Source organism: Carcharodon carcharias, chromosome 15 (genome assembly GCF_017639515.1).
Source record: "Carcharodon carcharias isolate sCarCar2 chromosome 15, sCarCar2.pri, whole genome shotgun sequence".
Classification (NCBI taxonomy): Eukaryota; Metazoa; Chordata; class Chondrichthyes; order Lamniformes; family Lamnidae; genus Carcharodon; species Carcharodon carcharias.
In genome coordinates this window covers 102,801,609-102,829,351 of record NC_054481.1, presented here as the reverse complement: position 1 = coordinate 102,829,351, position 27,743 = coordinate 102,801,609, and the positions used below count along the sequence as shown (strand labels likewise).

Genomic DNA, 27,743 nt, shown 5'->3' with positions numbered 1-27,743 from the left:
TGAAAAAGGTGTCTGCTTCCTGGAGCCGGAAATGATTGGCATTCGTTCCCAAGATGTTTACTCACCGTGCCTAGACAGCATTGGGTGAGTCCCTTTCATTGTCTCATTCGTGACAATAATCCAAGAATTTCTCAATGAGTTTCTGAAGTTTGGCATCGTTACTGTGTGGAAAAGAAATGCTCATTATTACCTTTCAACTCCGAGGACTGTCAGTTGCTTAATCCGGATCCATTGTCTGACGATTGGCTTTAAGGGTGGAGTGGGGGGGAATACCTTCAGCATTAGTCAATATTGAGAGCTGAAGGATGTGCCAAGACTGCCCTGCGATAGAGTCTGTCTCTGAGCCAGTCATCAGGAGGGGAAGGAAATAATCTAGGGAAAGGAAACTGTTTGCGTTGGCAGACGGGGATAATGGGGGTCAGTAACCAGAGGGCACATAGAGATAATTGGCAAGAAATCCAGATGAGAATTTATTTAACGCAACAAGTTGTTCTGATCTGGAACAACTCAAAGGCAGGTGGAAACAGATTAAATAGTAACTCTCCAAACGGGATTGGACATGTACTTGAAAAGGATAAATTTACAACGGAATGGGCAGGGGAGTGGAACAAATTGAATAAGTCTTTCAAAGGGCTGGCACAGGCTTAATGGGCCAAGTGGTCTCATTCTGTGCTGTATCATTCTAGTTGAAAGGAAATACTCTTGCTAGACTGTTCTTTCCTTTTAAGAAACTGTTTGCCTGGCAGTTGCACCACACTCTGGGCCTGGCTCCAACACTATTGCACAATCTGAGTGTGTGAATGTTACCCAGGAATGGAGTGGAAGGTGACTGGATGGTGAGTGGAATGAAGGTGGAATGAGTGAAGTGAAGGTGAATGGAGTGAAGGTGAATGGAGTGAACGTGAATGGAGTGAAGGTCGAGTGAGTGGATTGAAGGTGGAGTGAGTGGAGTGAAGGTGAATGGAGTGAAGGTGAATGGAGTGAAGGTGAAGTGAAGGTGGAGTGAGTGGAGTGAAGGTGGAATGAAGGTGAGTGGAGTGAAGGTGAGTGGAGTGAAGGTGGAATGAGTGAAGTGAAGGTGGAGTGAAGGTGAGTGGAGTGAAGGTGGAGTGAGTGGAGTGAAGGTGGAGTGAATGGAGTGAAGGTGGAGTGAATGGAGTGAAGGTGACTGGACAGTGTGACTGGCTGCACAAAGTTCTTCCACAAAAGGACCTCAGTTCATGAGATTTAAATCTCCTCTTGCTGATGGTTGGAACACATCTGCACATATTTCTTTTTTGGCAGTTTAACCTGTGGAGTCCTCTCCTGGATGTGGTGCCTCTTTTTCGGGGGGTCTCATCAGGGGCTGGGTGCTTTTTGGTACGTGGTAATTCTTTGTGGGTAAGACGAGATGGTGAGTGTCAGCAGGTCACTCAAGTGCTACAGCCGAGCCCAAGTTTCCGATGTTGCAGCTAACAGTATCCCCTGCCCCTGCCCTCAGCCCAGATTGTGGGTCAAACCTGGGGCCTTGATAGGCTCTTTGGCATCAGTCCCATGGAATGGACTCGGTTCAGTCGCTGTGGTGTCCATCTTGGCTTTGATCCATGCCATGTCTCTGCTGGTGCTCCAGCGCAATGCTGAGGGAGTTCTGTACCGTCTTTCAGAGGAGGCGTTAAGCCTTGTCCCCAATTGCCCTCTCAGGTGGGTGTAACAGATCCTGTAGCCAGAAGAACAGGGGAGTTCTCCCCAGTGCCCTGGCCAACATTCATCCCTCAATCAACATCTGAAAAACAGGGTTACCTGGTCATTCTCTCACTGCAGAGTGTGTGAATTTGCTGTGCACATTTTGGCTGCTGTTTCCAACATTACAACAGTGGCTACATTTCAGAATTATTTAATTAACCGTTAAATAATTTGGGATCACCTGAGGTTGTAATGGGGCTACACAAATGCAAATCATTTATTCTTTCGCTTTTCGATAAGCCTTTTGGAGCCTTTTGGGGAAAGATGGTAAGTCTGGAGGAAACACTCATGAGATTCCTGGAGGCTTGTGGAATGTCGTGGGTTCCACTGTTGGATAAAAATTGTTCAGACACATAAGTAAATGGACTGTAGTAACCCCTACAGTGTTTATCAGCCTGCCCCATTCCACCCAATCGCATTGGTTTCTCACCCATCTGGCGAGTTAGGTTAAAATTGCTCCCCTTAAGTGTCAGCAGTGGAGCTAAGCCTGGTCCAGTTTTTTGCTTCTTGGCAATGGTTACTGGTGGGATCAAGAATGGGGAAGCTGGCTCTCTGTAGAGGAAGGGGGTTTGGGAGGGAGCAATGAGTCCACAAGGTGGGATTCAAATAACCTCACACAAAATCACAAGGCCTGATATTAAGGACGGGGCAGGTGGAGGTCAGGGGTCACCTTTGCTACTTACAACTTGAGGCGTTAAACTGAGGTCTCGCCTACTCTCTCAGGCAGATGTTAAAGATATTAATGAAACACTATTTTGAAGTTGAGCAGGGGAGCTATCCCTGGTGTCCGGGCCAATATTTAACCCTCAATCAACGTCACAAAAAACAGTAACTGATATTATCACACTGCTGATTGTAGAAGCTTGCTGCGTGCAAATTGGCTGCCACGTTTCCTACATTATAACAGCTAGTACACTTCAGAAGTACCTCATTGCCTGTAAAGTGCTCAGAATGCTGTAATGTCGGGAAAGGCGCTATATAAATGCAAGTCTGTACAATTTATTTGCAGCTCGAAACTCTGTAGTTAGGGTGTTAAGATTCACGACAGATCGAAAGCTCTCTTCCCTGATCACAACGCATGACTCACACTGCAATGATAATCAGGTTTATGCTGCAACATGTTTTAACATGAAATAACACACTCTGATTTTGCAAGCTTCCTGTGGGACTCACCAGTTTCTGACCTTTGACCCATATTCTCAAATGCATGTCCGATTCATCTTGAGGTGGTGAAATAATTTGTAAAAGTTTACAAGTTCTGCAGTGTGGTTGTGTATTAGAAGCTCCTGGAAAAGAGGTCACGGTGTGTTGGTGGAGGAGGGTGGAGTTGGAGTTGGTGCACAGACACGATTGCCAACAAGTGCTGCCATGTTGCTCTGCAAAGCTGGCCAGAGTCTAGACACTTCCTCATAGCGAAGGAAAACTAGGAAAGACAGGACAGCAGACAGAGACAAAGAAACACTGCGAGAGAGAACTGTGCAGGAGGCACGCACACGCACACACACACCCCCATACACACACCTCCACACACACACCTCCACACACACACCTCCACACACACACCTCCACACGCACAGCCCCACACATACACCTCCACACACACACCCCCACACACACCTCCACAAGCACACGCACACACACACCCCCACACACACACCTCCACACACACAGCCCCACACACACACCCCCATACACACACCTCCACACACACACCTCCACACGCACAGCCCCACACACACACCTCCACACACACACCCCCACACACACCTCCACACACACACCCCCATACACACACCTCCACACGCACACCTCCACACACACACGCACACACACACCCCCACACAAACACCTCCACACACACAGCCCCACACACACACCCCCACACACACACCTCCACACACACAGCCCCACACACAGCCCCACACACACACTTCCACACACACACCCCCATACACACACCTCCACACACACCCCCATACACACACCTCCACAGACACACCTCCACACGCACACCTCCACACGCACAGCACCACACACACACGCCCCCACACACACACCCACACACACACCTCCACACACACCCCCACACACACACCCCCATACACACACCTCCACACACACACTTCCACACACACCTCCACACGCACAGCCCCACACACACTCAGCTCCACACACACACCCCCACACACACCTCCACACGCACACCCCCACACACACACCTCCACACACACACCTCCACACACACACCTCCACACGCACACACACACCCCCATACACACACCTCCACACACACACCTCCACATGCACAGCCCCACACACAGCCCCACACACACACAGCCCCACACACACACCTCCACACACACACCTCCACACGCACAGCCCCACACACACACCCCCACACACACACCTCCACACACACCCCCACACACACAGCCCCAGACACACACCCCCACACACACACCTCCACACACACCCCCACACACACACACCTCCACACGCACAGCTCCACACACACAGCTCCACACACACACAATCCACACACACACACCCACACACACACCTCCACACGCACACCCCCACACACACACCTCCACACACACCCCCACACACACACCTCCACACGCACAGCCCCACACACACACCCCCACACACACACCTCCACACACACCCCCACACACACACCTCCACACGCACACCTCCACACGCACAGCCCCACATGCACACCCCCACACACACACCTCTACACACACCCCCACACATACACCTCCACACACACACCCCCACACACACACTTCCACACACACACCTCCACACACACACCTCCACACACACCCCCACACACACACCTCCACACACACACCTCCACACACACACCCCCACACACACACCTCCACACACACACCTCCACACACACACCTCCACGCACACCCCCACACACACACCTCCACACACACCCCCATACACACACCTCCACACACACACCTCCACACGCACAGCCCCACACGCACAGCTCCACACACACACAGCCCCACACACACACCTCCACACACACACCTCCACACGCACAGCCCCACACACACACCTCCACACACACACACCTCCACACGCACAGCCCCATACACACACCTCCACACACACACCTCCACACGCACAGCCCCACACACACACCTCCACACACACACCTCCACACACACACCTCCACACGCACAGCCCCACACACACACCTCCACACACACACCTCCACACGCACAGCCCCACACGCACAGCCCCACACACACACCCCCATACACACACCTCTACACACACACCTCCACACACACACCTCCACACGCACACCTCCACACACACATCTCCACACGCACAGCCCCACACACACAGCCCCACACACACACCTCCACACACACACCTCCACACACACACCTCCACACACACACCTCCACACACACACCTCCACACACACAGCCCCACACGCACACCTCCACATACACACCTCCACACACACACCTCCACACGCACAGCCCCATACACACACCTCCACACACACACCTCCACACGCACAGCCCCACACACACACCTCCACACACACACCTCCACACACACACCTCCACACGCACAGCCCCACACACACACCTCCACACACACACCTCCACACACACACCCCCACACACACACCTCCACACACACACCTCCACACACACACCTCCACACGCACAGCCCCACACACACACCTCCACACACACACCTCCACACTCACAGCCCCACACACACACCCCCACACACACGCCTCCACACACACACCTCCACACGCACAGCCCCACACACACACCTCCACATGCACAGCCCCACACACACAGCTCCATACACACACCTCCACACACACACACCTCCACACACACACCCCCACACACACACCTCCACACACACACCCCCATACACACACCTCCACACGCACAGCCCCACACACACACCTCCACACACACACCCCACACACACACACCTCCACACACACACCTCCACACACACACCCCCACACACACACCTTCACACACACACCCCACACACACACACCTCCACACACACACCTCCACACGCACACCCCCACACACACACCCACACACACACCTCCACACACACGCCCCCCCACACACACCCTCCACACACACATGCGTACACATATGCACACATACACACACACACACACGTGTACACACACCCTCACACACGTACCTCCACACATACCCCCACACACACACATGCACACACACACACATGCACACACACACATTCCCCCACACACACACATCCCCACACACATATCTCCACACACACCCCCACACACACATGCGTATACATATGCACACATACACACACACACACACGTGTACACACACCCCCACACACGTACCTCCACACACACCCCCACACACACACATGCACATACACGCACACACAGACATTCCCCCACACACACACATCCCCACACACATACCTCCACACACACCCCCACACGCACACATGCACGCACACGCACACACACACATACATCCACACACACGCACCTGCATGCACCTCCACACACACCTCCACACACACATATCCCTACACACACACCCTCACACACACTTCCACACACACCCCCACACACACATGCACACACATGCACACACACACATTCCCCCACACACACATCCCCACACACATACCTCCACACACACCCCCCCCACACACACATGCACACACACGCACACACACACATTCCCCCACACACACACATCCCCACACACGTACCTCCACACACACCCCCCCACACACACATGCACACACACGCACACACACATACATCCACACACACACGCACACGCACGCACCTCCACACACACACATCCCCACACACACCCTCACACACACTTCCACACACACCCATACACACACCCTCCACACACATACACCCACACACACACCCTCACACACACACCTCCACACACACATCCCACACATACCTCCACACACATGCATCCCCCCACACACACACCCACCTACACCCACACCCACCTCCACACACACACAGCCCCAAAGACACCCACACCCCCACACACACACAGTCTCACATACACACACATGCGCGCACACACACACACCCACACGCACCCCCCACATCCACACACACACCCGCACACACCCCCCCACACCCACACATAGCACTGGGCTGCTCTAATGATCCCTCTAGTGGTCACTTACAACTTCAATCAAAACCCGCCAGGATCTTGCTGTCTCAGCCACATTCATCAAGGTGATGGGAAGGTGATTGGAGGGAGAGAGGAGGGGGAGGAGTGGGTGGCCCTTGGGTAGGGTAACAATTAGCATCAAACACGCAGGTTGATCTGTGGGTGGAGGTACTGGTTTTACAAGCTAAACTAGCAGCTCTGAGTTGTGACACATGGAGCACACGGTGTGGACGAGGGGCTGCAAGTGTCCCTTCTTTAAAAGCCTGCGAGCGAGCGACAGCAGTGACACAATAACCCAGGAGCGGACAGAACATTACACTGCAGCCAACTGCATACTCCACATGTCTTGGGGCAGGCCTGTGTTACATTCTTGCTGTGCTCTAACTGAAAGCACAAGATTGTTATCTATCCTGGTACTGAGGGCCAGGCCACCTAAACTGTCAATGGCAGTACCCAGCAAGCTGGTAACTGTCAGGAAGCTGGTTGGCTGGACCTTTGGGTAACACCCTGCCATCCATTAACCATTTGAGCGTCTCTGGACATGCTTATTCCCAGCGTAAGAGTCTTTAAAATTTTCCCCTTTGTTTTCAAGTCCCCCCATGGTCTCATCCCTCCATATCTCCGTAACCCCCCCTTCAGCCATTACAACTCCCCAAGATCTCTGCGCTCCTCCAGTTCTGACTTCTTGATCATCCTCCATTTTAATCACTCCGCCACTGTTGGCCATGCCTTTGGCTGCCGGGAAGCTAAGCTCCGGAATTCCCTCTCCACCTCTCTCTCCTCAAACCTACCTCTTTGACCAAGCTTTTGGTCATCTGTCTTGATACCTCTTTATGTGGCTCATTGTCAAATTTGGTTTACTAACACTTGTGTGGAGCTCTTCAGAACGTTTTGCCACATTAAAGGTGCTATACAAATGCAAATTGTTGTGACATAGATCACATACTGCTTCCAATCGACAATATCTGATATTTATTTTCTGGATCCTCAGGTGCAGTTACACGATTTTGACACGTCACTGTGTTGCTCGTATGTGGCATCACTACGAAAAATATGCTACCTGGTTTCTCTCTCCTCAGGTATGAGGGCGATGTCTCTTTAATTAATGGATCAGGCATCCCCCTGATTGCAAATTGCTGAAAGTACCTTAATTAATTTTTTTTAAATAAAGAAGTTGCCAGAATATCTATTATTTTGAACAGGTGATATGTAGTCCATCTTGCAGTCGAGAAATGTCATTGGCTGTGTATAAAAAGCCTTCTGAGAGGTCGTGAAAGGCGCTATATGAATGCAAGTAAATGCCCTCTTCTCTTTCAGTCTCCTGATTGTTCTATTTAATGTCAATCGAGCACCCTAAGAGCTCGCTGGGGCAGGAGAAAGCTGTGCAAGTCCTTGTGGAGAGGGGGAAACCAGAGCTGGGAGCAGGCGAACGGTGTGTCTGTGCGGAGAGTTGGAGGAGGGAGGAGAGGGGAGGGAGAGGGGAGGGAGATCCAGCCTGCAGCTCTGGTGCAGAGGTTGGCGTGTTGCCGCTGACTACAGGGGGAGGAGGAGGGGTGGTGTTGGTGGTGGGGGTGTGGGTTCAGGGCTCGGCTTCACACAGTAGTACCGAGCGGATCAGCTCCCTCCCGACACTTAGACTCGTCAATCAGGATTAATGGACTGCTGTATAAAAACTCACTGCGGCTTTCCGAACACACACACAAACGCTTCCAGCTCTTTTATTGATATGTATGTTTCTGTGGCTGACCGGCCTTTGCAGCGATTAACCTTTGGGTGATCCCGGACAGAGAGCAGAAGAAAGAAATAAAATGTTGGAAAAATCCATGGCTTTTTTTTAAAAAAAAACCCCAAGTGAAATTGACTGAACAGGAGGTGCTCAGCCTGTGAAATTGACACGCTCTTAAAGGGAAGGGGGGGTAAAAGGACAAAAAAAAAGTTATTTTTGGGTCCAAACTTTTTTTTTCTGCTGCTAAACTTTTTTTTCTACTACAGAGGATCGGGTGCAGTTCCTTTTTTTCTGTGTGTATGTGTGTGTGTGTGTGTTGTTGTTTAGGATGAGCCCAGAGATGGAGTGGAGAAGTTTGGCTTCGCTGTTGCTGCTTTTCCCGGTGCAAATGGCTTTTTACGTGGTGAAAGCCGCCGTGTTGCTGCTGCTGCCGACCAGGCTGCGGGGGCTGAGCCGGGACACTGTCCTCATCACCGGGGGAGGCAGAGGCATTGGTCGCCATCTGGCCCGGGAGTTCGCCAAACAAGGGGCGAGGAAGGTGAGTCTCTCTGAATGTAAGGTTGCATTGCACAGTTTTTATTTTAAAATGTGTGATTATTATTATTTTTTTTTTTTGCAAATGCTTTTTTATTTTGGGGGGTGCGGGTGTGGACTAACCCAGCAAAGTGATGGGGATTCAGGCAATAACGTTTCAATTCTGCTCATGGATGGTAGGGGGGAGAGGCTGGCCCTGCAGTTTGCAGAAATGTATTTGCACTCGCTCCGGAAGGGCTTTTTTTTGGTATTTGAATCTTTTAAATAATTGCAATGTCCCCGACACTGAGGGACGGAGATATAGGGTCTGATTAAAGCCTCCTTACGTTTACTGGTTATAGTCTGTCAAAGGGAGATTGAACCTGCAGCAGTGCAGATGTGTGTCAGAGTTTCCAGACCTGCTGTATGGAACACGAGATTGTGCTGGCTTTAACCTTCAGTTTACTGTTCTGCACCTTCAGAATTTTGCCTGCCGTTGCTTGCTGTTCCTAAATACCAGCCCTGCTAATAGGCGCATCGTTCATGGTTGGCGAAATCTGGGCATATTTAATTCCAGGAAAAGTGCGGATTTTTCTGCGTGTTTTGATGGGTTTTTTTTAGCAGCGAGACCACTGCAGTGTGTTCCCTGATGTGTCTCAACACTAGCAGCTTGTGTTAAACCTGGGTGCAGTTAGCTCATCCACACCCTCCATAGGATACAATTGACTGCTGAAATAATTTAGTCATTAACTGTCCTGCTCAAGTATTTTGTTCCAGAAATGCCTCAAGGGGCGAATGCACCACCGCTTGAGGAGTAGGAACCCCCTACCCCCTCCTCCGGCTTTATTCCCAGGCTCTGAGCCGAGTTTGGTGCGGTCTCAGTTGAGATCTCAGTGTAAGAACTGAGCTGCAGGCAGCTTCTGGGTTAAAGGAAGACGGAAGCAGCCAGGCTGTGGTTGCCCCACCTGCTGGTTACACTCTTGAGCCCCGCTGAAGGGAGAGTGCGGTTGGACATAGGGTGAGTCAAGATTAGACTTGGATCTGCTGCCTCTCACCAGACCCACGGAGCCTGTGCACTCACAGTCTGCACACACGGAAAATGGGAGGCTAAGCCAGCACAATGTCATGTCCTCAGGGGAAGAGGCAAGAAATTGACCCACTGAATAAATCTTACCTGGTGGGAGGTGTTTGATAGGATCAGGAGGAGGTCATTCAGCCCCTCTAGTCTGTTCAACCTTTGAATTTGATAAGAGCTGTACTTCAACTCCATTGATCTGCCATGATTCTGTAAACCCTTGCCCAACAAAAATCTATCAGTCCCAAGTTTGAAATTTCCAGGTACTGCCTCATCGGTGGTGATTTCCAATCCCCTTTGCATAAATATCTTGCCATCACTCCTGAATGGCTGAGTTTTAATACGAAGGGTATTCCCCTTTGAAGGAGTGAATGCGGAACGCAGGAAATAGATTATTTCTGTCTTTAAGAACCCAAGCAATAGGCAGATCACTATCCAATTATATAATACCGATGTACCCTGTGATGTGGAAAATAAAATAATCCTGACAGGAAGAACGTGGAGATTGTGACAGAGGCGTTACACACTGCTCGGGGTGGGGGGCAGCCATGAAAACTTACTTCACTGCGAGTACCTGTTGGATAAATGTCTCAATTGTAATCGGCTAATTATAAAGCCAAAATGCGCTTTGCTAATCAGCCTGGGTGCTCTCTAGTGCTGAGAATGTTGAACTACATCTCTAGTCCTGGAGCAGTCCAATTAGATGAAGCACCAGAGGGGTGCCTGCTCCCTCAGATTCCCTCCCCATAACCCCAGCTGAGTCCCTGTCATTAGAGGGTTGATAAATAGAGCTTCCTCTGACAGTTAGATTAATCCAGTGACCAATAGACAAGCAGAACAACATTAAACCGAGGCCTCAGCTTCCTACTTGGGTGGATGTAAAAGATCCCATGGCACTTTTGAAGAAGAGCAGGGAGGTTATCCCCAGTGTACTGGCCAATATGTATCCCCCAATCGGCATCAGAGAAACAGTTTGGTTATCTGGCCATTATCACGTTTGTGGGAGCTTGCTGTGTGCAAACTGCTACATTTCCTATAGCGTAACAGTGACACTTCACAATCACAAGATCTCAGTGCAGAAGAGGCCCTTCGGCCCATCGAGTCTGCACCGACACGTGAGAAATACCTGACCTACCTACCTAATCCCATTTACCAGCACTTGGCCCATAGCCTTGAATGTTATGACGTGCCAAGTGCTCATCCAAGTACATCAAAAGTATTTTATTGGCAGTAAAGCACTTTGAGACCTCCAATGGTATGAAAAGCGCTACATAATTGCAAGTCCTTCTACTTCGATATCACCCATAAAATATTGACTTGGTTTCAGTATTGAAACCAAAGATTGGAATTAATTGAAGGGGGTTTGACTCATAGACAGAATATCCCAGAAGTGATTTGTAAGCTGGTGTCTAAAAGAGGAAACTTGTTCTGTCCTTTTAAATGAAACTCTGGATTTAAGTTATGCCTTACTTTTATTCAAGCAGTGAATTACTCTCTCAACCATGTAGGACCTGGAGATACACAGTAGATGGTGTGCTCCTCAAAGTTGGTTTTGCAACAGTTGCAGTTGTGAAGCTGCAACTTGCAGCTTACCCGCCTGGCTCCAAAATGCCAGTCTGATGTCTGATTTGCCTGACGTGTGCCAGGGCACAAGTCCCTGTGAACCAGCTCCTCCCCAGCTGGACAGCCAGTAATCTCAAGGTAAATTAGGCAGAATTTGCATCAGTGCAGATGCCTCCCCATGTTGAATAGCTCATTATCACTCACTCTGCAGTACATAAAGACTGGACATTTGGAATGAATGTGTTCAGCACCTGCAGAACTGAACTGCAGTACAGGGGGCCATCTGCACCATTCCCAGCAGAGGGAAACCCCAGAAAGTGTTCCCTTCCTTTCCTCCCCTGCCACCAAAAGTAAAAGCAGAGACAATGGGGAAAGAAAATGGCTTGCTGATCCTACAAAGCTGCCTAGTTGTTTCTGTTACAAGTGGCTTTAGATGTCAATCCTGCCTGAGGTATTCCCCGGATCTTTTGGTGTGTGGCTCAGGTACCCCGCCAAAGTGACCTGTATCCATTCAGCATCGATTAACCGGCTTTATCCAGGTTTGGGTTACCAGCATCATTGAGGACATGTTGGGTATGCAGTAATCTCACAGCAATGGAACATAGTGAGCAGGACTCTTGGGGGCAACCTTTACTGTAACAGAACCAGTTACCAACAACTGGGACTGGTTTACTTATCATAACTAATATATGTGAGGAGGTCTTGTGGTGCAGTGGTAGTGTCCTTATCTCTGGACTAGAAACTCTTGGTTCAAGTCCCACTCCATGACTTGATGGCCATGGAAGGTGTATTCATAATGTGGCCCAACAGATTGATTATCAGCCTGTAAACCCTTCCAATATGCCTGATGACAGGCCATAAGTCTGGAAGAATTTCCTGGTCAGCCATACTGTAGAAAGCAATGGCAGTACTCCAGTGGAAGTCCATGGCTATCAACATACCCTCTTACAAAACAAAAACAGAATTACCTGGAAAAACTCAGCAGGTCTGGCAGCATCGGCGGAGAAGAAAAGAGTTGACGTTTCGAGTCCTCATGACTCTTCCACAATATACCCTCTTAGGCATGGTACCTGAAGGAGGAGCAACAACTAATATGTATATGGGCTGCTGCTCTCACGTGAGGCAGCCAACATTACTTGGTGAGTCAGTGGGTTAACATTGTTGCCCAATGTGGTGCTGAGATGTACATGGCAGGAAAGGTCCCAAATTCTGACATGGATTTTGTGCCGAATCAGTGTATCTCCCTTCATGTCCCTGAATTTTCCTCCGTGCCCCTGCACAGCAGAAGGAAATTGGCCCGGGTTCCTGCTTGTGATTGCTGGGCCCCTAACTCCTCCTAGCAAACATGGATATCGAGCTAGACTCTTGTGCCATTTGTGGCCGAATAGCCTTCTGGTAGCTAACTACTTAGACTTACAGAAGGCTCCCATTAAGGACCGAATAGAGATGCTCTGCATCAAATTGATCTGCAGAAGTTGGTCATCATACTTGCAAGTGAACATCTTCACACAGTCTTTGAAATCCAAGCCATGAGGAGCATTTTGATTCGTGTACAGGAATTTGGGTTTGTAGTGTGAATCTGCATAGGGGCAAAAACGTTTGTTTTAGTTGTGAGGGAGTGAGACACTTCCAATTGAAGTGTCAGCTGGAGCAATATAAATTGCCTGGAAGTGATGTGAAGTTTAAATACTTGAGACTGGTCTTGGAAGCATCCAGCTGTCTGCAGAAGTCAGTGGACACTGGAGCTCCTCTGCACAGCTAAATTGTTTTTTTAAGAAAATGTATTCATTCATGGGATGTGTGGGCATCGCTGGGAAGACCATCATTTATTGCCCTTGAGAAGGTGGTTTTGAAGCACTAGGTAGGTACTCCTGCAGTGTTGTTAGAGAGGGAGTTTCAGGAAATGTTACCTGGTGATGATGAACAGTGATGTGTTTCTAAGGCAGAATGGTGAGTTGGCAGGGGACTGCCCCACTTCTCTACATAATTTAACAACTACTTTGACTGCACTTTTCCTAAAATGTGTATTGTTTTGCGCCCGGTTTACCCTCACCCCCAACCCCTTCTTCGTCCTCCTCATCTTCTGTCTCTTGGTGTTGGTAAGAACACAGGAGCTAAAAGCCTAGGAGTCCCTGTGGAGTGGCCATTAATCACACGTGCACCCGGGACAATGGACCCTGGATTTTGCAATCTACGCTGCCTCAATAACTTTAACTGTTGACCTTGGTGTTAAAATAACACAGATAGGAAAACAGCAGCTGTTCAGCCAATGGAGGAATCACAGCTAAGTCTGATCTTGACCTCCATCCCTGCATCCTCCTCTTCAGTCAGGGTTATTTCAGGAGGGGGAGTTATGGCAGATTTTGTTTTTTTTCCCTCTATTTTATTTGGGAGATCGAGTATGGTTTCCCAAATGTTTTACTGGCCAAGATCAGCTAATTAGGTGCAGAACATTTCTTTCTCCCCGCCCCCAATCACCACCCCCCCCTGCTTAAAAATATGAGGACTGGTGACCAAGACCTTGGCCAGATTTTAAGACGCCTCTTAAAAGAGGAGAGGGAAGCAACGAGGCAGAGTTGTTGAGGGAGAGAATTCCAAAGTTTGGAGCCTAGGTAGCTGAAGATTCGCTGTCATTGGTTGGTCTAGTGATTAAAATCAACCAGAATTAAAAGGACCAGTCGGGTTGTTTCTATTCTGGATCTCTGCTGGCTCTGTTAGATCATGGATTTGGGGGTGGGGGGCTGGCAGGTGCTGAAATTGGGAGGGTTAAAAACAGAAATCAGTTTGACACAGTCAATTGCATGAAAACCCAAATCCTGTCTTTGCATAATTCATTCATTTAAAGAAGCAGTCTTTCTCCTAAATTGACTTTGAATTGTTCTTAATACTGCCATCTGTCTTGCTCTCCTGCACTCATTTGCTTTCTGTCTCTTATCTTTTGCTTCACCCTCTCTTGCTCTAAACTCTTCTCTTGCTCTTTTTGGCCTTTCTCCGACTTTAATTGCTCTGTCTTTTTGTTCTGTGTGTGTGTGTGTGTGTGTGTGTCTTTTTTTGCTTCATCTTGCCCCCCCTCTATTTTTGTCCTATGTTTTAAAACGTTTCCGAGTTTCTCTAGAATGACTGGAGGAGCACCTTGTAGTTTAGTCACAGCCTTGGGTTCAACAGCAGGTCAGCCGAGTGCTGATGATGTCATTAATCTTGTTTACCACTTTTAGAAAAGGAAACGCAGGTCCAGCAGGCACAGGAGGGGTGGTGGGCGGACAGGGGGAACAAGCGAATGAGGGGGGCTGTGGGGGGTAAGCAGGTTGCAGCCAGTGGCCAGTTCCACCCTCATTCAGACCTCTCTCTCTGTTGGCAGAATCTTATCGGTCCCTTCCTTAGAGACACAAGCAGAAACCCCGTTGGCTTAACCCACAGATTTTTTAAATATATGATATGAACAGTTAAACGAGAGATGCATGGCATTCTGTAAATAGACTTGACCTGAAGGAGGACAACTCATTTTACAGTTTACTGGAGGTGTCAGACCGTGACAATACTGGGTTATTGAGCCAGAAAAGTCAGCTGAGGCAGAGGATATTTTAAGGTGTCACTGTCTGTTGCAGAAGCACTTTGTTGTCTGTCTTTTGTGATTGTATATTTTTAACGGAAGAGCTATGTACTTGTGATAAGGTAATTTTAGAATTCCAGTAAACCTGAATGCTGCCAATGGAAAACCCCGAATGCTAGCTCTTCCCAAGGATCCACGGACCCCAGCCGACCTTTGGCACCTCACTGGGGGTGGGCATTCCTTATGTCTGATCCTGGGTCTTAGAAATTGAAAGGCTATTTGACTGTGTTGGACCTCACCACCGAACGTGGTCCTTTGTATGCTGAATGTTTACCCATGGCAGATGTACTTTCTGGAATGAGGTCAAGAAATAGCATTCAGGAGTTAGGCATGCAGGCAGATTCCCTTTCTTACACTCAGAATCCTGAAACTAATTGTAAACATCTCACCTGTGATCCTGACTGTGATATCAGCTGATTCACAGGGACCACCCTCGTAATCTCTCCCTCTGCTTGGATCAATGCCACACTGGGCAATTGGATTTACCGAAACAGAGGGTGTGAGACAAGGTAATCTAATTAATCATTGCCTCCTTGTAAGGGACTATCTATTGTTTTCCTTTCACAATGATTAGTTATTCTTTTGCTTAATTTTCTTCCCCAGCTTCAAAATTAAAATAGATCCTTCATATGTAATTATCTATTAAACGTTATATTCAAACTGTTTTTGTGACTGTACCCAAGTTCAGGCCTATGCCCAGGTTAACAACTCTTGAGCTCTTCCTAGGCTGCGTTTGAACTAAGTATTCAAAATGAATCCCTTTTTATCTTCTCACTGTGTATATACATACACAGACACTCAACAGTCCAAAAGCAATAACACTGCTCTTCCCAGTATTGACCATGTTATCCATTGTATTATTTTTGGGGATGGGGGATGTGGGGGTCTGGGAGGGAGATAGAAGGGTGCAGTCTAATGCTGCTCTTTGTTGGAGATGACCTCTGATTGACCCTGGCTCATTGCTAACAGGCTTGGCCATGGTGACTCCTGTCTGAACCCTTCATCCTTTTGCACAGATAACCGGCTGAAACTCCTGCACTTGACTACAGCAAATCACAATGAGGCTTCACCGCAAAGCTTTATTCTGGTGTTTTTTTTCTCCTTATCTCGTTCACTTGTGTTCTCTTGCTCTCGCGTTCCTCTTGATGGCTGGTGGTGTTCCCTCTCTTGTTTACAGTGAATCTGTGAATGGAGCTTGTCATCCTGTCCACAGCTCATTTCGTGTGCTGTTTTGGGACTGGGTTAGGAAAAAATCATTCAAAAATAAATCACCGTGGATGTAGAATTGCTGTACCCACAGGTGGGCACAGACTGGCATCTGACTGTTCAGTTGCTGGGCATTGTTGCACTTATAGCTATGAGGCAAATTTTTAAATGCGGGTGAATTTGTTCATTAAAGGGCATCAGCTGTTTCCCCACCAATTGCGTTGTGAGGCTTTTAGTGGTAGAATAGGCAACTATTGACTGCTTATCCTCTCACATGAGAGTGGTCCCTTTGCAGAACATTTTAGAAAGGTACTGCTGCACCAGCCCTTGGGTACTTAATTCTGTTGCCTTTTTAGTGACTGAGAGCACTCCATCACCATTGTGAACGTTAGTGGATTGACTCTATCTGCATGGGCTTTCAAAGGGAAAGAGGGCTGGACTGTCTTGAGCTGAATGTGATGTGGAAACAGGGACACCTTGTGCATCATTCGGCCCCGCCTCCTGACCGATCATTTGCAGGACCTGGTTGTCTCCCTGGAGTGTTTGCAAGTATTCCTGGGAATGCCATGCTGTGTCAGGTGGGCAGAATAGCAACAAATGGAATTCCGCCAGAGAAATGTGTGGTGATGTATTTAGGGAGGTAATACAATGCAAAGGATTACACAATAAATGGGAGGATACGGAGGGGTGTAGAGGAAACGAGAGACCTTGGAGTGAATATCTACAGATCCCTGAAAGAAGAGCAGGGAGGTTATGCTGGAACTATATAAAACATCAGTTGGGCCACAAGTTCTGATACTGTGTGCCACATTACCGAAATGACCCAATTACAGAATTGCATTAGAGAGGCTACAGAGGAGACTTACAAGGATGTTGCCAGGACTGGAAAATTGCAGCTATGACACAAAATTGGATAGGCCAGAATGTTCTCCTGGAACATAGGAGGCTGAGAGCAGATTTGATTGAGATGTACAAAATTAAAGCAGCCTAGTTACTTTAGCAGAGAGGGGGCACAGACTTAAAGTGATTGATAGAAAGATTAGAGGGAAGGTGAGGAAAACTGTGTTCACCCAGAGAGTTGTGGGGTCTGGAACACTCTGCCTGAATGGATAATAGAGGCAGAAATTCTCAACTCGTATCTGGATATGCATCTCAATTGCTGTAACCTGCAGGGCTATGGACCAAATGCTGGAAAAATGGGATTTGGCTGGGTGACTTGTTTAGTGGCCGGTGCAGATACAATGGGCCAAGTGGCCTCCTCCTGTGTTGTAAACTTGCTATGATCCTATGGAAAATGTTAAACTCTGCTCAGTATTTGCCATATCGGATACTAAAGAAACCTGGTGCCACTCAGTCAGAAAATGAGATGACAGTACGTTTCTTATCTGAAACACCTATTTCTGAGATCTTTGTCCTCCAATTCTGAATCCTTGTGTATCTCACTGGCAGCTGTGCATTCAGCCGTTGGAGCCTTAAGGTCTGGAATTCCCTCTCGGCTGCTCTTGCTTCCTTAAGACATTCATTAAAACTTATCCCTTTCACTAATCATTTGGTCTCCTGTCCGAATACTATATTTCCTTCATGAGCTGAGCATCAGATTTCTTTTTTTGAAGTCTGGTTATGCTACTTTGAAGCCCCTTTGGACATTTTACAAGTTAATGGTGCAGTATAAATGTAAGTTGTTTTCGTAAACCAAATGAAACATCTGCACGTTTTCAATGATGAAACCATTTTCAAACCCAGGACAATAGAAGTGCCCCAAACTGTTTCTCTTCCTTAGTGGGTAAATGCACCATCTAATATGGTGTTGATCTGTTGCAGCAATAAGCAATGTGAACTCAAAGCTCCCCCCCACCCCAACCAACGCCTCACCAACTGTCCCTTGTTAGCTCGGGGGAACAGTGGGGTTACTACCATTAATTGCTCTCAGTATCTGAACTATAGCAGGGGAAAATCGATTAATGTGCTACCAGATTCATAGAGTCATTGAATTATTCAGCCCATCGTGGCTCCACCAGCTCTCTGAATGAGCAGCTCACCTAGTGTCATTCCCCTGCCTTCTCTCTGTAACCCTGCACATCCTTCCTTTTCAGATAGCATTCAAAAGGGAATTAGACTCTTTTTCGATTGAACCTGCCTCCACCACACTCAGGCAGTGCATTCCAGACCCCAAGCACTCGCTGTGTGAAAATCTTTTTCCCAACATCACTTTTTTTGCTTCTTTTACCAATCACTTTTTAAATCTGTGCCCTCTCGTTCCTGGTATAATTGCTTCTCAAAGCAGGACTTCTGTTACATGGAGAACAACCCCAGCTTCTCTCTTTTCTCAGCACAGAGATGTTAAAGGGAGATTTAATAGAGATGCTCAAAACAAAGAGAGGTTTTGACAGGGTCGATGGGGAGAAACTGTTTCCACTGGCAGAAGGGTCAGGAACCAGAGGATGAGATTTAAGATAATTGGAAAAAAATGCAGGGGTTAATGGGGAGAATTTTTTTTCTTTACTCAACTAATCTGGAATGTGCTGTCTTTTTAATAGTCACTTTCAAAAGGGGATTGGAAAAAATATTTGAAAAGGGGGAAAAATGTAGGGGTCGTGGGGAACAAGAAAGAGATTGGGACTAATTGGATAGTTCTTTCAAAGAGCTGGCACAGATACAATGGGCTGAATGGGCTAACCCATCTGTGCTGTGTGGTTCCTGGGCCTGATCGGTATCTAACGATCCCTGCTAGAATGTACACTGCTGAGGATAGGTTTGGGTTGTCTGTCATGCTCCTGTGGTTGAACAGCTTGTCTCTGGGCCGATTAAGTGAAGAAGAGCCATGTGGTTGAGAAATTGAAAGGTTGGTATTGGCTGAAAAAAATGTCTCTCCAAAATGAGTGTAGTGAGGAGGGAAGATTGGGAGTGAGGAGTTATTGCTGGAGGGTAGGCTCGGTTCCTCTCAGTGTGTACTGGAATTATCTTTGCTCTGAAAGTGGTCCCCTGTTTGGCATCCAGCCAGCATCCCCTGAACCTGACACACTTTCAATTCAGAACTCACTGACCATAAAATTACTGAGGGCAGCTTCTCACTGAAGTGGAAAATCCTGCGGGGACGGTCTGCCTGCCTGCTGCCTGGCTGCTCCTCCGAGCTTCCTACCCCTTTCCTTTTACCTCTGGATGACCCTGGCAGATGACTGCGAAAAAGGCAGGTGAAAAAGTCGAACTGGCGGAGGGGGCAAAAAAAAAGTGTCAGCAAAACAGTCAACAGATTGTGCCCCAGCTGCCTGTCCGTCCCCATAGTAACTCGTGGCAGCACTTCAACTGTGAGGGGCGTTAAGACTATTGTCTTGTGGCTGTTTTGGGGGGTTGGGGGGGGTGGTGTGTTGCGGTGATTAGGTTGGCTCAATTGACAAGGATGAAACTCCCAGGTCTGTTAGAATTCCAGATGTACCCAGCAAGGCAGTGCTCTCCCTGCGATATTGTATCTTGCACTAAGTATTCAAGTTATTTTATACAATTTTTTTGTTTGGTTTTCAAAAGGCTTCTTTCACTCAACTTGCATTCATACAGCATCTTTTAATATAGCAAAACATGCCTCATGCAGGATTGATTGGCATTGTGAGTTTGTTTGGATGCATTATAAGGGGAAATTGGATAAATAACAAAGGCAGAGCTTAAAATATATAAAGGGGTGTGAATTGGCCTCCCTTAAATTATACAACGTCCCAGGATCTCAGTTATTTATGTAAAAAGCAGTTAAGCAGTGAAGGGGTTAACTGGGTGAGCAGCCGTTATAGTTCTACAAATAAATGAAAAGGATGTTGCTCTTTGTGTGACTTTCCATTTATCTTTGTGCTAACCACACTGCATCACCTTGGCACTGCTTGGTGCGAGGGCGGCAGCAGTTGCATAACATGGCCTACTGCCCCTTGCATGAACCTTCTGGATCTTCAACTCGCAAGGTGTTCAGCAACCTTATTCCCTTCCTCCCACTCTGTGTGTCCCTGTCCGCACCACTGTTACAAATGATACCTCCTTTTTCAGGCTTATTAGGATTGCTTCCTTTCCCCAATCCTACATAAAACCTATTGAATATCCACAAGTCTTTATCACCATTGATGATTTAAAGCAGCTTTGTCCTGTTTGGATGTCCTAAGCAGCTCGCTCATCAGACTTGTAGGCTGGGGTGACTTGGTCATCAGATTGTTGCTGTGATTATGTCTGTAAGCCTTGGCTTAAAAGCAAATGTGTGTGGCTAAGTGGACTGTCAGGTGTGAAGCTGAGACTTGGAAATGTCCCCTCTTGTGTGGAATTAACTTGTTAACCAGGGTGACATTTAGCTGTAGAGGGAATGAGGCAGAGTTCCCCCTGCAGCCACCACCACGCACCCCCCCCCCACCCGCCCAACCCCAATTAATATCGTGAACCCTGAACAGAGTACACAAGCCAGAATCATAGAATTGTTACAGCACAGGAGGAGGCCATTCAGCCCATCGTGTCTGCACCAGCTCTCTGAATGAGTGGTTCACCTAGTGCTGTTCCCCTGCCTTCTCTCTGTAACCCTGCATATTCTTCCTTTTCAAATAGCATTCAAGGGAATTGGACTGTTTTGATTGAACCTGCTTCCACCACACGCTCAGGCAGTGCATTCCAGACCCCAACCACTCGCTGCGTGAAAAAGTTTTTTCTCACATCACTTTTTTTATTTGCTTTATTTTGCTAATCACTTCAAATCTGTGCCCTCTCATTATTGAAGATGTGATTGCTTCTCAGAGCCAAGCAGCCTCCCATCATGACTCTCTGGGCTCACAGTGAATAGCAATGTGACACCCAATGGTTTGTAATGCCCAGTGAACTTTTTTCCCAGCAAGAACCAGCAGATCTTGAATTGTTTAAGGAAGCTCTGTTTCTTTCAAAGACTGTCAGCCATCTCATTTGATATGTGTGGGATCTTGTGTGGAGATTAGCTGCCATGTTTGCCAACATAATGAAGGCATTTGCACTTCAAAAGGGATTGCCAGTCACTGACTTTTCTGCACTCACCACCCCCACCCTCCCCCCCACCGCCCAGCACCCTACCTCACACTCCCCTTAAATGCTGGTTTGCATAATTGCCCCACCCAAGAATTACCTTAATGTCCTGAGGGCTCTTTGTGAATGCATGGAAAGGGAGAAATGGCAGGAATTGTAACTGATTATGATCCTTTTCTTGCAGATCATTATCTGGGGTCGGACAGAGGAGTGTCTGAAGGAGGCCTGTGAGGAGATTCGGAGCCTGGGTGTGGAGTGCCACTACTTTGTCTGTGATGTAGGAAACAAAGAGGAAGTTTACCAACAAGCCAAGGCTGTACGGGAGAAGGTGGGTGTCTACCAGCAACGCTCCTGCAATCTATGACCTGGGTACAAGCTGCCTGGCTGTAAGTAAACCTGGGCCTTGCACAGTTCTGATGGGAAAAAGTTAAACAGAAGCCAAGTCTGTTCTGAAAGATGCTTATAGATTCTGTGGCATTTTAAGAGCAACGAGTTCATCTTATGTTCTGGCCCAATAGTCAGCCCTCAAAAGCTGTAATAAAGTATGAACTCACTAACAGAAGAGTTGGCTTTTGGAACAGTTTCCCAAGGGGCCAGGAACTTGCATCTCTACAAGATCAAATTGGATAATATTTCAATGAAATATATCTTAATTTACCACTGTGAGGAGAGCAGACTGTATGTCCCCCTTATTTGATTCTGATCATTGGATTTTTCCTTCCATTGCGCTGAGAAGACTTGAGCATTCACCTCTGTGTCTGTGACATCTTACTGTATCCAAAATTGCTGCCATGCTGCCCCACAAACCCTTTCAAGGAGCTGATACTGAGATGTGACACGATGCTATATCCTTGGAAGTGTCCTTGATGCCATGGGTGTTGGTGGGGGAAGCGTAGGGTGATCTTTGAGAGCTGTTAACCTTTGTCTGAGTGCAAGTTCAAGCCCTTGGTTTTAGGCAGGAAGGAGGATTGGAATGTTTGTGACCAATCGCTTTGTTTGTGTGCAGGTGGGTGATGTCACCATCCTGGTCAACAATGCCGCAGTGCTTCATGGGAAGACTTTAATAGACAGTGATGACGATGCTGTCCTGAAGTCCCAGCACATCAACATGCTCGGCCAGTTCTGGGTCAGTATAAGACGTTTTGACATCTCCTAAAATAACTCAAAGGTCCATGTTTTATTGCAAACTTAAGGTCTCCTCTGGGTCTCCCATCTTCTGTCCTTTACACTGCTGTTTCATCCCAAAAGCTTCTGGTAATGAGGCTGTACAATGGCACAGTCCAGGGTAAGCCACTCTCTGTGTGTTTTGCACACCAACATATGAGCCTTATCATCGATGCTGCAGTGCAATGCTGAGGACATCATCAAAGGTGAGATGTTAAATCCATCATTCCCCCGTTGCCTGTTCCGGTGGATGGTAAAGATCCTGTGGCAACAAAACAAAACTGGCAAAAGCAAAATACTGCGCATGCTGGAAATCTGAAATAAAAACTGAAAATGCTAGAAAAACTCAGCAGGTCCAACTGCATCTGTGGAGAGAGAAACAGAGTTAACATTTCAAGTCTGTATGACCCTTCTGAAGACTCAAAACGTTAACTCTGTTTCTCTCTCCACAGATGCTGTCAGACCTGCTGAGTTTTTCCAGCATTTTCAGTTTTCCCTGTTGTCCTGGCCAATATTCCTCTCTCAACAGACTGTCAAGACCGGATTAACTGAATTGTTCTTAGTGGGATATGGATGTGTATAGGCAGTCACCACATTTCAGAGTAATTCACTTGTGTGAAGCGTTTTGAGTTTTTTGGAAAATCTGTTACGGTGCTATATAGATGTAAATAATTCTTACCCCCCTCCCCCAATTTAAAACTCTCTGCTTAATTTCTGAATTCTGCTGCTGGTGGTTGACCTCCCATTTGTAACACTGATGCTGGGAGGTTTCAGCAGACCATCTTGAATAACCGCATCAACTCCCTCCCCTTCCTCACTCAAATCAAAGACTTTTTAATGTAATTATATGCTTTATGAAAAATCCTTGACATTTTTCCTCTAGAGCTGCCAATGCTGTCAATCCTGCGAATGTCTGAACTTAAATTGAAGACTTGTGAAGTTCTCTCCCTCTTAGTCTGGAGGATCTTTAGCGGTGCAGTCAGTTCGAATGTGGCTCTTTTTGCTTCTGACTTGGTTTGTGTCCATTACGTAAGGGCAGGGAGCAGAGTGGACAATGCCCCGTCATTCAAATTTATATTACGGTCTTGGCAGTGTTTCTTGGGTGTGGAATATTGGCCAGGACACTGGCAAAACCTTCCTCCATTTCTTCCAATGCTATCGCAATACCTGACTCAAAACAGCAATCCTGTTCAGGACTGTCAGTGACGCAGTTAAATTTGATGCACAAGTTTTATAGTGAAACCAGGATAAAATGGTTCGGTCTGAAAATTCTTTTTATGTAATTCTAATTTTCCATCCCTCCCATCCAGACTACAAAGGCCTTCCTGCCTCGGATGCTAGAACTGCAACATGGACACATCGTGTGCATGAACTCTGTGCTGGCATTGTCTGCCATTCCGGGTGCCATTGATTACTGCACTTCCAAGTCGTCCTCCTTCGCATTCATGGAGAGTCTGACACTGGGCCTCCTCGACTGCCCTGGGGTCAATGCCACCACAGTGCTCCCATTCCACACCAGCACTGAGATGTTTCATGGCATGAAGACAAGGTCAGTGCTGAGGGTAATAGTTTTCCATAGCTGGTTAGCATAGAGGTTGTGGCTTGATGTTCTTCTATAGGTTGAGTTGGACGAAGTCTGCTGGTTGCAAAACACTTTGGGATCTTCTGCTGTGCCGGGGTGCTCTGTAAATAGAAGTTGTTCATTTTTAAAAGTCTATAGGTTGTAGGAAGTGAGAAGGGCCAAGTGATTTTACAGTACAGAGGTAACTGCAGAAGAATGCGTTGGAGGAGGAAATGGGATATAGGGAAGAGACAGAACAATGTCAAATGTGGAACACCAGAGGGGAAAGAGAGGAAAGCTAAGGAATGATCACTAATCAACAAAAAGCTGTTCTTTGTACCCTGAACAGCACTGTGGAATGCTAATGTCAGCAGATAAGTTTTTTGCTGCAGGTTTTATGCTGCAGAGAAAAACGTCATCAAAATCACTGGTTGGAATGGTTTGCAAAGCGCTGCTTGGTTTGAGCATCCTTTTGGTGGATTTTGAGCCTGATGGTGTGATTATGCTAAAGTGGGTGTAACCTCTTCCATTGATCGCTGATGCAGTACACAATGTGGATTTCAATTGTTGTGTTAATCTAGTCAGTAGCCAGGAAGTCACCCCAGACCTGACACTGCACTCAATGGAGGTCGGGCTTCACCCTCCCTAACTCTACGATGCTGTTCAATTGGAGCTGCCCTACTGGCAGGCTGAGATCAACTGATAAAATCCAGGAGACTGGATTCTAAGAGGGGTATGGGGTACACCTGGCTGTTACAATACTTGTTCAAAGTTGAAGGCAATTAGGTTTAGTAGGCAAATGTAAATTAATTGGTGTTTCCTTTTCAGAGTGGCATGCTGTATACTCCTTAGAGCTCTAATTCCTGAGTGGAGCTGGTGACTCCTGTACCAGTCCAGATGCCAGTGCCTTCTCTGAATATTTGTGTGATCCCAATCCTTGGGATTTGGGGCAGGGTTAGGTCAAAGTGATTTGTAGCACTTCTGACCTTCATTCTTTGAGGACTTACTTACAATGGACCATGTGGTATTAGATGGAGATCTGATTCTTTTTTAATGTTTTGATTTGTTTTCTCCGCTGCAGATTTCCCAAGCTGTTCCCTCCCCTCAAACCGGACATGGTGGCCCGCCGGACCGTGGAAGCAGTGAGGACGAATCAGGCCTTCCTCCTGCTACCCTGGACCATGCACGCACTTGTCATCATGAAAAGGTACGTAAGTTCAAGGCCTTGTCTCAATCACTCCCTCCCAAGCTGCGGCTATTCTGCCTTGAAAGGAAGGGCCTCTAGGGGTTCTCAAAAGTATAGGTAATAAAGTGCTTTAAGAACTTTATCCTCCTCCCCTTTACCTCTGGGTATAAGGTATTAGTTCTAACTGGCAAAGGACAAATTTGGACTGATAAGAGTAGTCAATGTCAGAAATGGACTTTTGCGATCACTTAAAGAAAAATAGATGGGAGAGCAGGGCTGCTGGGCCTCCTTTATTTAGATCTAGTGTTTTTAGAGAAAGTGTACGCTGTCTAGTGTTCTGATGGACTAAGAAGCTCCAGTCCCTTTACATTGTTCAATACCACCAACAGTGCAGCTACTAGGGGCCTCTCATCACTGACAGCCTGTGAAGGTCACAAGCAAAATGAGTTTGCGATGACATTTTCTGTCAGGCTCCATGAGGCTGTCTTCATACCAAAGCAAGCCAGTGTGAGTCTAAGAATTTACTGCTTACAAGGAATTGACAAAGCTTCAAATGGAGGGGGATTTAGGACAGTGTCTTCATTCTTGACTATTTTAAGATTGGGTCAGTCAGTAAATGCAACAAGCTGGAAACCAAGTTGTGGAGCCCAGGAAGGCTCCAGGGTTCTGCCCTGGTGCTTGCTGAGCTAAATAGGTGTGGAAGTGATCTTGACTTGGGGGGGGGGGGGTCAGTAGAAATCAGCAAGGGAAATTGCTATCCTGTTAACTGTTCCGCAAAATAGGTCCAGAATTGGACCTCTCTCTGCTCTGATAACCCTCACAATCTGATAGCCAACATTGGCTGAGCTCCCTTGTGAAGAAAGACCAATTTAAATCATTGATAATTTGCCTTGGACATGAGACACTAGGCTAAACCCCAATCCAGAATTTGAACACATAGTCTAGAATAACACTGACAGTCTAGTGTAATACTCCAATGTGATGCTGAGGGAGCACTGCACTGAGCAATGCTGCTGCTGTTCCATTGCAATGGCAAAGTAAGGCTCTGTCTGCTAAGGGCGGCATTACACATCCTGTTGATACTAATGGGTAAACCAGAGGTTCTGCTAACATTCCTCTTCCCTGTGGTTTGTGGGATTTGACTGTGTACAAAGTAGCTGCTGTATTTGTCTGCACAATGATGACTGCACCTTGATTTCTGCGTGAAGTGCCTCGAGACAAGACCGAGTGAGGTGACATTTCATGTTTAGTTACAGTTGTTGGGGAAACGTAATGAAAAGAACAAAACTCTGACCTTTTTTCCCCCATCTCTGGGTTGCAGTATCCTCCCACAAACGGCTTTGGAAGAAATTTACAGGTTTACTGGAAGCTATGCATGTATGGACAGCTTCAAAGGACGAACATAAGAAGAGGCCCCATACTCTGATTCCTCTTCAACCTCTCTAGCAAGCTGGAAAATGAACTTTGAACAGAACGTATGCAGCAGGCAACTCTGTGGACGTTTTCCCATCAAGTCTTGCAGAATATTAAACATCAGACCTTCGCTATGGCGATGCAGCCCCAAGCTCCCTCAAGGCAAACTGAACTATGTACAGTCAAAACTGGACACGTTAACAGGTGGACCTAAAAATAAAATTGAGGTGACTTGTTACTTGCGAGTTAAAGGTCCTCATTCTAAATGTAACTTTGGAGTGTTGGAAATCGTTCACTGGGAATACTACGTGGCTTCTACGTCTAAATGTGCTGATGGGTGGTATTCCGTGGGGATACACCGGATGTTTTATTCACACTGTGGCAATGACTGTGTGCCATTCCACTCGCCTTTGTTTAATGACAGGAATGTCAGAGAAATTCATCACTTTTCATTTTAAATCATGCTGTAAATTTTAATATTTAAACTGTAATTTGCCATCTGGCCTAAAAGCATTAACTATTTTTCCTCCTCCTTGGATTTAGTGAATGAATAAAATAGAAAAGAAAAAATTGGCTTGAGGGTGTTAATGACTAGCTCCACACTAATAGTAAAAGGATTCAGTGGAACACGAGGCCATTCAGTGAAACAATGGCTGATCTGTGACCATATACCCCACCTTTGCTTTCTATCCCTTGGCAAACTTTGGTTAACCAAAGTCTGTCAATTACAGATTTAAAACTTAGTTGATTGATCATCATCTGCTGT

General features: G+C 47.2%; 1 protein-coding gene across 2 annotated transcripts; it reads left to right on the top strand.

Annotated features, from left to right (window-relative positions):
* LOC121288195 (short-chain dehydrogenase/reductase 3-like) lies at positions 1-27,547 on the top strand. Of its 2 annotated transcripts, XM_041206623.1 has the most exons (7): positions 1-84; positions 7,939-8,026; positions 21,838-21,981; positions 22,660-22,779; positions 24,128-24,366; positions 25,460-25,585; positions 26,886-27,547. In XM_041206623.1, the coding sequence occupies exons 1-7, from the start codon at positions 32-34 to the stop codon at positions 26,968-26,970; spliced, it is 855 nt and encodes a 284-aa protein (XP_041062557.1). In that variant the 5' UTR covers positions 1-31; the 3' UTR covers positions 26,971-27,547. The 2 variants fall into 2 exon arrangements, with proteins under 2 accessions (XP_041062557.1, XP_041062556.1); XM_041206622.1 differs by lacking the exons at positions 1-84; positions 7,939-8,026 and adding an exon at positions 8,520-9,211.
* Positions 27,548-27,743: the final 196 nt, after the last annotated feature.